The 11,941-nt window shown below is 37.7% G+C and overlaps 2 protein-coding genes across 3 annotated transcripts in view; one reads left to right on the top strand and one right to left on the bottom strand.

The window, feature by feature from the left end:
- Positions 1-11,941, top strand: part of LOC307045909 (uncharacterized protein) — a 600,354-nt gene that overhangs the window by 495,507 nt on the left and 92,906 nt on the right. The window lies entirely within an intron of this gene.
- The window catches only part of nrxn3a (neurexin 3a), a 277,628-nt gene continuing 267,856 nt past the window's right edge, over positions 2,170-11,941 (bottom strand). The window contains 3 exon segments of the mRNA XM_079692792.1: positions 2,170-4,165; positions 4,167-4,372; positions 4,376-4,788. Of these exon segments, the coding sequence (XP_079548918.1) occupies positions 3,850-4,165; positions 4,167-4,372; positions 4,376-4,788 (935 nt within the window). The 3' untranslated portion in view covers positions 2,170-3,849.

The raw sequence follows: 11,941 nt of genomic DNA, 5'->3' as shown, positions 1-11,941 counted from the left end.
TTTGGCGAGGTGGGGGAACTCGGTCTCCACAGACAGCCACAAGTGGGCAAGTGTCACTTTACTCGTCTTTTTCTCGTTCTTTTGTGTCTCACGCTGCGCCTCCCCTGAAGCTCTCTGGCGCCCCCCAGGGGAGGCGTGCCTCACACTTTGAAAACCGCTGCACTAGAGGATCCAGTTTAAGGTTCTGCTCCTCACTTACAAAGCCCTGAATAGCCAAAGCCCAAAACACCTCTGTGACCTCATCCGTACCCAGACACCTACCCGCTCTCTCCGCTCCAGCCACGCTCCTCTTCTTTACATCCCCCGCACACGTCTCCGAACAATGGGAGACCGAGCCTTCTGCTCATTCGCCCCGCGGCCTCTGGAACTCCCTCCCAGATCAGCTGAGATCTTCTCCTTCCACGAGGTCTTCAAAAACAGCCTTAAGATCCGCTTCTTTCGACAGGCCTTCCAATAAACTTTGAGCATGGTACACCTGGAGTACTGCCAATTATATCGCTATCTGCGACTTTCATTTAATTTTTAATTTTATTTATTTATTTTTATTTTTAATTATTATTACTATTATTTGTTTAATCACTCAAATGTTATCAGTTTCCTTTGTTGTGAAGCGCTTCAAGATTTGTCTAGGCAGATGAGAAGCGCTATATAAATTAAATGTATTATGTATTTATTATCTCCCTTACTGCTATTGAGTATTGGTGGTTGTATAAACACAATAATTCGTCGGGTTCCTCATATAACATCATAGTGCATCTACATCACTACAGCAGAATGTGACCTTCAGGACCGTTTCTTACAAGTTGCCTTTATCTGAAGGTTTTTTAATAGTGACGTTCATTTGACCTTCTTGGTTCAAGATGTTTATATACTGCATGCTTTCCCCATTAAATGCAAAAAATGATTGACCAAATCACACCTTATCGTGAAAACCTTATGTAACTGCACCCGTTCGCGCTGTGTGCCCAACCCTGCAGCCTGGGAAGCAGCATCATGAGTGTGTTCTTTCCCAGTATTCCAAATAACAATTAATTGATGGTCATTGGACAACAAGATAGAAAAAGCCTTATCATGGTTCAGGTCCCTAAAATGTGACACCATATTTATGTAAAGGGAATTTGGCAACACTACAAGTGTATAATCATGGGATCACACATATCCTCCATTGTAGCTAACTCTTACGTGAAATATTTAGAACAGATTTCATTGACTTGACATCTGGTCCAGGTATTCACTTGCTGTATTTAATGCATGACTTCTGTATCAACAGCTTTATCAATATCCTCAAGCTACATGTCAATTGAACTTGTGAGCAGGAGGATGGTTAGCAGGTGTTCCTCACTAACTTGTCAGTGGTGAGGAAGAATAAAGATGTTAGCAATCCCAATTTGGAACAGAAAGGGCTTCAATCTCCCCAAATATACAGCCACATGTTCCACTGATCAAGTTCCATTCTTATGATCCGAACCATAAAGGAAAACTGTCTGGCGAAGAACAGAAAGGGACATTTGAGACGTGGTGGATCGGGAATGGTTAACATTAGGGGGTTTCCTGTTGCTACTGTGACTTGAATCTGTAAAAGGATTACAAAATAAATGGATGACTGGTTCTTTGATTGAGTTTTATTTTTTGATTGGGCAAGGTACATTACATTCTGTCATGAGTCAATGATACGTGTCCTCTGTGGAACCTTGCTATATCTCTCAGTCTGAATCGTTATCAAAAATCTTCTTTTAAAGATCCCAAAACCAATATTCTAATAGCTTCCACATGAAGAAACATTTACCTGGTTTATGGTTAGAAAATGTTCAGGTCACGTTCCATTTTGTATCAATCAGAATAAAGCAAGGTTTGAATCCAAATCGAATGCTTCTGTTGCTTGGCCACAGTCAGCTGCGATCCAACCACAGATTAGCTGGACGTCGATTTTGCAAATGTTATCGTTATTAAGTAATGTTGTAGAGAAAAACTGAAGATTTCAAAACAAGTTTTCAAAGGCTTTAGAGATGCCTTATTTTCTCTCCTGTTGGGTTATTATTTATTATTGGATTTATCCAAGGACTACAGTTTACTTTCAGAGAAAACTTGTTGTTTTAATTGTTATCAAACTGATAAAAAAAAGGGTGAAAAACTTAATTAAAACACAAAAACTGTTAATTTCAGGCAAAATAAGACTGCACCTCCACATCATTTAATGGACATGTTTTGTCATTTGTCATTCATGGGCAAAGTGGACAGCAAAATATATATTTTACTCATGATAAAATGGTGACCAGTCCAATACTTTAGGTCTTCATTTCCAGACTCCATCCACTATAGCCTCTTTATCTTTCTGGATTTGTCATAACTCTATCTTTATTCGCTTTTAAAAATAAATATCACTAGTGTAACCCATAATAAGAGAGCCATAATACAGAAGAAAGGGCACCTTGTATTTGTTGGACAACTGCAAGTAGTTAAATATTCATGCAACTTTAGAAACATCTCTGGTTAGATCTCTAGGCTAACAATACACTTTATTCTTTATGAAATATCAATATGATTCTTCACATTCAGATTAAAGTTTTTTCTTCATGTAAATTAACAGTTAATAGATTCTGTCATGAAATACGGTGATAAATCATATCTTCAGTCTGTACAATAGAGGTACTAAAAATTACAACTGTCATGGTATATGTACAATTTCCTACCTACAAAGTACAACAGCTAGCATGTAATAAAATATGTAAACAAATGTCTTGTTTTTTGACATAGTTGACTGTGACAGTAGATAGAAGTCACACTTTCAACATTAGATTTATTTCTGTATACACATTTGTTAACAGTTTGTAGTACTGCATTTGTCTTCCACCTGACACCTTCATAGAAAAAGAGAACGACAGGCAATTAATCAACATACAGTTTTGCAAAAAGATAAAACCACGACTGGCTGTGCATTGATAGACCTTTTTTAAATAGATATTTTTTTCATTGGTTAACACTTTTCAGGGGTTTAATAGTAGGAAGGGGTTGAGTTCTGATCTTATCATGAAGAACTGTTTGGCATTAAGTCAAGAACATGGTCCCAGTTGAAAACTATACGGGACTGGAAAGTCTGGACTGGACTTTACTGTCGATTTAGGATGGCATGCATTTTACAATCTGTTGCTTTTTACCAAAAGAACTGGCCGGGGGAATAGTCTGTCAAACACTAAGAATAATTGTTGTGAATCAGAGTAGAGTATGAGATCTGCCCATGGCCATTTGCTCACTTAGTATCATTTTATACACAGACAGTTTTCTTTTCTTTTCTTGCTGTTCTTTTTGTCATTTTTTTCCTTTTGCTCAAAGCAAAAAAAAAATAGACGCCACACTTGTATTATGTATAAACCATAGAAAAGTCATCCTTTGATACAACAGGAGTCCTCTTTTACGTTCACACTGATGGTGTGCCTGACCCCCTGTTGTTAAGCACTACGTGTTGCTTACATGCTGAAAATGTATAAGATTATGAGCCTTTTGAAGTTGACAATTTTACAAAAAGGTTTTTTCTTTAATGCCAGAGATCACATAGCTCTAAAAGTCACTTAGGAGAATGATGTAGCTTTGAAATATTTCTCTACTGATAACGTCTCTGACCAGATAGAACGTCTAAAGTTGCTATTTAGCCTTGTTGTTATGCTTACAATAGTAAGTGTGCTTTATATTACAGTACATATCATCAGTTTAACTACTCAGCACAGTATAAGATTATTCAAGTTCCATGTTATACCATCATTTGTCATAGCTCCTCGCAAGGAAACTGATAAGGAAATGTTTTTTTAGTGCTTTCTTTCTTCTCTCGCTCTCATATGAACGATAGTCTCACAGTCACACATAATACTCCTTATCCTTGTTTTTCTGTTTCTTGTTGCTGCCTTTCAAGCTCTGCTGTTTGTCCTTCATGACAGCGCCATTGCTCTGCACAGCTGAGTTGGTTATGTAGTTCCTGCTCTCGTCCACCTGGTAGGAGCCCTCATCCCTGTTCCTGTACTTATACATGGCATACAGAAGGATGAGGATGCACAGGGCAGCGGCCGCCACTATTCCGATGACCATCCCGGTGGTGCTGCTAGATTCACGGACCACTTCCGAGGGTCCTGGAACTCGCCTGACGCCCGGCTCTGTGGGGAGTGCTGTGGGTATTATGGAACATTGGGGAGGTTATTAATGGGCCCCTCAGCTTGGTGCTGTCTACCTCAAAGGATGTGGGCAATGGAAGCAACACTAGGTCGGGCTGGGGTTTTAGCTCGCGGTTATTCATTTTGCCAGACGGCTGTTTGGCCGGAGCATTGTGGAGGGTTGCGGTGGAGGCAGAGGTGGCGGTGGTGCGGCTCTGGTCGGCGGTTAGTAGTTAGTAGATAGTGGTAGTCCTACCGCGTCTGGAGATTGAAGGTTTATTAGGTCTAAAAGTCTTGGGTGCGTGAGATTTGTAGTCACCTTCAAAGCCTGACGTGGATAAGGTCTGATATGTTACCAAGGAGAAGGTCGTGTAAAAATCTTCGTCATCAGTAGGGGGCAGGTTAGACTTGAACGCTTCCCCAGAGCCATACCCCGATATCACCAAGCCATCATCATCACAATCATCGCTGCCTTGGTCCGACAAGCAAGGTACCCCCGCCTCAGTGGCCTCGGACAGGGACTCTTTGGTGGTCTCAATAATGGTGAGGAGTGGGTGGTGGGTTGAGGGGGAGGGAATGAAGGGTGCACGAGGAGCTACAGAGGGGGATGCTAATGGATCCTGAAGTACTGGGATGACTAACTCAGCTCCTGGAGTTGGACAGAGACAGGTAGGCAAGTCAGATGGCAGCATGTGTGTTTCAGGAAATATTCTTTAAGCACTAAACAGTCAACAAATCAACCCAAATCCATTGCAAACAAACTTAGCATATCAATTGCAGACTGCTATATCAAGACAAAATGAAGTCAGCATATCTTATTTATTTAAATAGGGTTAAGAGGTGAGCAAGGATGAGCCAGAAAAATCAAGTTTGCTTTTTGAATGTGCACATCATAGTTAGTTATTCTGGGTTCAATCTGATTTAATACACTATTTTAATTAAGTGGTAACAGTTAAAATACGAATAAAAAAAACTTCATTTCATAGCAAATGCATTCAAATGAATACAGATTTGTTTAAAGTATAACCCAAACCAAAATTTGCTTTCATAATAGAATCAATTTAGTTAGAGCAGTTTCACTGATCAATGGATCTCCGTTCATCTCACACCTGTTACTTATTCTGGTAAAACAGACGGTAGTTACAGTTCTACAAACACTTCTCAGATGCAGAGCCGCTCTGAATGTGAATTGATTGAGAGTTGGGGCTATTAGTAGCCATGTTGAAAAGGTAGGATGGAACTGTTTGGAGAAATCCCAATAAGAGACAATTACTGTAAGATAAATCCTCCATCAATGCATCGGATCCAATGATGATGTCTTTATAGTGAAGAGCACAGTTCAGGACTGATTTTGAAATGGATGCGCAGTGCAGGCATTAGTCATGAGAAATGACGAAAAAAGTTGTATATAAAGTCAACAGTCCTTGTTGCCAGGCAGAAACCATTTTAGGGAAACTGAATAACAGAAGACATTTACGGAAATTATTTGTATCAGTTTATTTTGTTGAAACCTTTCCATTTGATAATTTGTATATATATATATATATATATATATAAGTATTTGTCGATATATGTTCATATATATCGACAAATACTTTCATTCAGTGAATGCTCAACAGCTTCATGTCACAGACTCGGAGCTGCAGTGTGATGAACTGGTTTCGGTCAGTTGATTGTTTAATTCACGTATATTACATAACTGTAACATGTGTGGTTACTTCAGGAATAGTTTGATGACCATTGGCCGCAATACATGTGCCTTGCTGTGGAATTTAGCTGTTATACTCACTGCTCACTATTAATGATTATTGGGTGTCACACATTTGCTGCTTTAGAGTTAAAATGAAACTTTCCCAACACTAAAATTCAAGAACAACTGAAGGCTTCTGCAGGCAACATCCCAACATTGCAATAACACTGCTCTGTGTGTTCCCGCTTTACAAGCTTCAGATGTACATCTTACTATAAGTCTTTCTAGATTGTTGGAACTACTTCAGTTATAAAATATGAATAGCTATTTTTCTGTGTCATCCTTTAACGCTCAACAGCCCATTTTAGCAAACAAAAGAAGAAGTAGATATCCCGGTTACAGGGCGCACTTGTTTTTTTTAAGGTTTTTTTTTTTTATTTAATTATCATGGCGATGTCATCTAAGGCAAGTATAATTGGAGTGAACATTGATTAGAAAAGTAACCATGCGCATAATGAATCTCTGCATATTGTATATCTATGAAGCAAACATACTCACAAACTATCACCAACACGCACATTCACAAGCACAACTCTGTAGCTCCAGGCACTTTAATCTACAACCTTCAACAATCAAACACTTATAAACCTCATTCAGTTTTCAATGTCCACAGCTTAATCCAAGATGCAGTTTGTAAAATGTAATACTATCTACTTCAAACTGATGTTTGTAGTAGGTATTACATGTAATGTACATGTGTTCATTCAGAGTATTACTCATTCACACAATAATTTCTATATATTTAATAATGAAGTTATGTGAAATTGCTAAAAATGCTACATATAGCACCTACCATGAGCATTACTCAGTTGCTCTGATTTTAAAATGACCAAGTATATATATTTAGGATCATCGCATTTTACAAACTGCACCTTTAAAAAACATTTCAAAAGGTAGATTGAAGAAAAAAAGTGTAAATTGTCAACTTACATCAACAAATTGCCCGCATGATATAGGCATGAAAAAGAATTTACAAAGGAAAAGTTGTGTAAGAATGTTGGATAGCCGCTTGGTACCGTTAAAGATCATTTTTATCCATTGTAGATTGTGTTCAATCTTAAAACACGACGGTACAGGAGGCAACAACACATACATCCACAACACATAACATAAAAAATAAACACCATAATTCTGTTTTTTTTCTGGTAAATAATTTGTCTTTTCAAAAAATGTGTATTTACATTTTTTTTCATTGTAATAGACTTCAACAGTAACTCAAATATATTCATGTTACAGTTTTTGCTTGGATTGTAATTTGATCTTTAGTGTAGAATGGATGGATGACATTATACTTTAATATCTCTAAAGACAAGGGAGAAGGTGAAGAAGGGGGGGGGGCTCTGAACATACTACATAGGAGATGAGGGTGATGAGGGTGACAGTGTAAGTCAGTTGCCATGTCCATGTAAAGGCAGTACGAAGCGGTCGGGCGGCATTAGAGCTTTTGGCTGTAAGGAAGGGATGGGGATATACAAACAATGAGCAATATACATGCCCATCTACAGAAAAGAACAGAAGAACTCTAACACTGACAAGTCTGACAAACCCTAAACTGCAACTTCTTCACCATGCAATTCATTTGTTTTTTGTCTGACACTCAAAATATTATTCAGCAAAGATTCATTTGTTTTGTCAGAATAGATTTAAAATAAAAAACAATTAAAAAAAATGGAAGATAAGTGAGAAGTGGATCCGGAACTGCTTCACCTTCTAATGTGTGGGTTTTTGCATATTGACGAGCAATCTCTGTCCCTGTTGTTGTTTTGAATGTTTTTGTTTTATACTCAACATTTAACTTCAGGAAATAATACAGTCGGAAACAAAAAACCCACAAGTTAGTCATTGAAGTAGTTCCAAACCTCCCAAAAAATATAAATATATCAAAAAATATGTTTCACACTGTTATTCAAATATTATCTGATTGACAAAAAAAAAAACTAAACATACTTAATAAGCCAGAAACCATAATCAGAATCAAAATGCCAGTGATTAATTGGATAAATACAAAAAAATATGACCCGTTTAAACTATCAAATGAAAAATATTAGGATGAAATAACAAAGCCAAAATTTAGCACACACTACAACCAGATGCACACAATATAAAACAGAGGGTGGTGAGAGAGGTGCTCGGCCGGCGGGCTCCTCTCTCATGTGAAACTCCATCTATAATGTTAGTCTTTAAACATGACGGCCGTGCAGTCTGGGTGTACATCAGAGAGAGACGGTACTGGCTGACAATGGGATATAGTTATTATTTTGGTTTTGTTTTAGTAGTACTGCTGGATGTTGATGCATGCTTAGAGTAAGTTGCATTTAGGGAAAGTAGAAAATAAACAACACAGCAAACTGGGAGAAGGTAAGACTGACTAATGTTAGAACAATATGAAATGGACACTGTGTCCCAATCCCTTACTATACATAGTGAGTTAAGTGAGTGTAAGAAACAACATGTGACACTCTTGATAAATATGTGTGCAGACAGAAGTCAGTGAAGTAGAACTGTGTAAAGATGCAGCCTCCTCTGTTTCTGTCGGCATCGCATTACAATGTGCAGCAGCACACTAAACATTCACTGAATTCTGTTTGCGAACTGACATGTACAAAGCAGTTTGCCAATGTTAACACATAACCTCCCCGACCCAAAGAACTAAGCAATAAAACCCCGGTTATTATTGTGCAGTATGCGATTGGGACACAGCTCAAGTTAAACTAAGCAGTAGAGGGACACAATCATAACATAAAACATGTGTTAATAATATATAGTCACATGCTATATGTTTAATGCAATTTACTGAGGATTCAAGTATGATAAAGAGTCAAAAGACAAGCAGAAAGCTGATATCCATAACATTGTTCATGGTTGAAGATGGAGTGGTGGTTTGTGTAAAAACCTGCCAGAGTAAACTAATGACAATCAATACTGATGCACTAAAGCTGTTAAATTTGATGCATGAAAATACAAACACGTTATAAAGAACATGAACCCCAATGTTGGCACTGTCAAACCATGACAGGTGGCAATACATGTGATTTATTGTACTTATTGTAAGTCACTTTGGATAAAAGCGTCAGCTAAATGCTATGTATTGTATGTGCCTTGTTATACAGTCGACAGACTAACAAACCCCCCAGTGTCAGTGAACTTCTATCCACCAGGGCGTGCAATGAATTTGCCTCCTTCACTGACAACATTCTGAAAATATGACAAGCAGTCAGTGCTTCTGTATCAGGTACAGCAGATGTGTTGTCCCTGTGTCCACTTAAAATCAATTTAAACACCATGACACAATTCCATCAGATTAATGATAAAAACCTAGAGGACATTATTCAACTTCTGAAATCCTCCTCCTGCTGCCTTGATATTATTCCAACAGAATTTTTCAAAGATGTTTTGCCTTGCATGGCCTCAGATCTACTTCATATAGTAAACAAGTCTCTTCACTCAGGTGTCTTTCCACAGGCCCTGAAAACTGCAGTCATTAAACCACTCTTAAAAAAGAATAATCTAGATGCTTCAGTAATTAACAATTAGAGGCCCATATCAAACCTCCAATTTCTAGGTAAAATTATTGTTTTTCAACAGCTGAGTCATTTCTTGAATTTAAATAACAGTTTTGATGTGTTCCAGTCAGGCTTTCGTCAAAACCACAGCACTGAGACTGCTCTTGCAAAGGTCTTCAATGACATCCACTTAAACACAGACAGTGGCAGAACTTCAGCTGCGTTTGAAACTGTTGACCACAACATATTACTAGACTGGAAAACTGGGTGGGACTTTCGGCAACTAAATTGGTTTGAATCCTACTTAAAGGACAGAAAAAACGTTGTTTCTATAGGTAAATACACATCTGAGTTGACAGATATGACATGTGGGGTACCTCAAGGCTCCATCTTGGGGTCTCTTCTCATCTACATGCTACCACTGGCTCAGATAATGAAAAACTACAAAATAAGTTACCATAGATATGCTGATGACACCCACATTTACATAACCATTTCACCAGGAGACTATGGTCCAATTCGAACACTGAGTAAGTGCATTGAACAAATCAATGACTGGATGTGTCAGAACTTTCTTCAAATAAAAAAATAAAAAACTGAGGTAATTGTTCTTGGAGCCAAGGAGGAAAAAATAAAAGTCAGCGCTGAGCTTCAGCCTTCACTTTAGGAATATATCTAGGATTAAAAGATGTCACAGCAGGAATTGGAAAATGTTGTCCATGCTTTTATCTTCAGTAGACTGGACTACTGTAATGGTGTTTTTACAGGTCTCACTAAAAAATCTATTAGAAAGCTGCAGCTGATTCAGAACACTGCTGTCCAGTCCTCACTAACACTAAGAAAGTGGATCACATCACTCCAGTTCTGAAGTCTTTACACTGGCTTCCTGTGTGTCAAATAACTGATTTCAAAATACTGCAGCTGGTTTATAAAGCATTCAATGGTTTAGGCTCAAAATACATTTCTGATCTACTGCTAAATGATGAACCATCAAGAACCATCCAGAACTCTCAGGTCTTCAGGGACTGGTCAGCTTTCTATCCCCAGAGTCAGAACTAAACATGGAAAAGCAGTGTTCAGTTATTATGCTCCAAATATCTGGAACAAAGTACCAGAGACCTGCCGGTCCGCTGCAGCTCTTACTACTTTTAAATCAAGGCTGAAGACTTATCTTTTTGTCAATCATATCTCACACTGCACTGTAACTTTTATTCATGTATTTTGTATGTTTATTTTATTATAGTTGCTTTTTAATGACTGTGTTTAAATGCCATTTTATAATCTGTTTCCGCTGCACTATTTATGAATGTTCTTAATGTCTTATATTTTTGTAAAGCACTTTGAATTGCCTTGTGTTGGGAAAATACTGAATAAATAATACATGTATCCTGATATTGAAGCTTAAGCTGGTGACAAGTGATATTTTTCGAACACCTTGTGTTGAAAGGTACTAAATAAATAAACTTGCCTTGCCTTGCCCAATGTAATGTTTGGGATCTCAGCAATAACCCCATAGCTGTGAAGTTGAATGGATGAATGGTTGTCAGAAAAATCAAAGGAAAAAGACTTCTGCCATTTATTTCGAGGTTGGGGTGGGTTGCGCAAGTATACTTGTATACTTTTGCCAAAATAAACACCATTGTTGTTTTGTAGCAATGATAGTTAATACTGTATGGGCACTTTCAGGAAAAGAATAAAATGTCCTATCAGCGCAACAGTTAACCATGTGATGGGGGGGATCGGATTGTGGAAGCATGTCACTAAGCATTATTATGGATACCAGCTTTAACACCACAGAATCTTTTGACATATGATTCAATAATTTGCCTTGTGCAAATTCCATAAGATGGCACATGACTGATTAGTCTATCAAGGAATAATGAACAGAGACCAATGGTTGCCTTGAGTGATAAGTATATAAAAACATAATTATTCTCATTTATGATTCATTTCAGTCCTTCAACATAAGCGTATAAAGAGCATTACACTTTTAAGGACATTTTGTAGTCATATCTACGTATTCTTGGATCTTCGCTTCTATTTTAACTCCACATTCCCAACTTGTCACTTTAAACTTTAAGGTGGTTCATGTTGTGAATTTAAACAAAAACTACAATAAACAAAACCACTTGGTTGGGTTAACGCCACACTTGAATATGTTGGGAAGTATTATACTTTAAGGTCAAAAGTGTAGGTTTGTAAATTATGTGAAGTAAATCAATTAAATTGTCCAAATCAGTTCATGGTTGACTTTTGGTTTCACACAGAAGACAAACAGTGGCCTCCTGGGAGAAAGTCATGTGACGCCTGCATCCTCTCAACTTTACAACCCCACTTCAAAACATCCAAACCATCCCTTTTAGAGATTAACTTTGGCAGAGAGATAATATTGTATTATTAATTATTGGTCATGGGATGGTTCTTTACTGTTGTCATATTGTTCACAGTATTAGCTATTCAGGAATCTTGCCATCTTATGAAATTAATCTAAAGGAAAGGAGAACACTACAGATTACCAACAGAGAACAGAATCACTCGAGAACTTCTCC

Source organism: Notothenia rossii (assembly GCF_949606895.1).
Source record: "Notothenia rossii genome assembly, chromosome: 7".
Lineage (NCBI taxonomy): Eukaryota > Metazoa > Chordata > Actinopteri > Perciformes > Nototheniidae > Notothenia > Notothenia rossii.
Note: the sequence above shows the minus strand (reverse complement) of the source record. Positions and strands in the feature narration are given on the sequence as shown.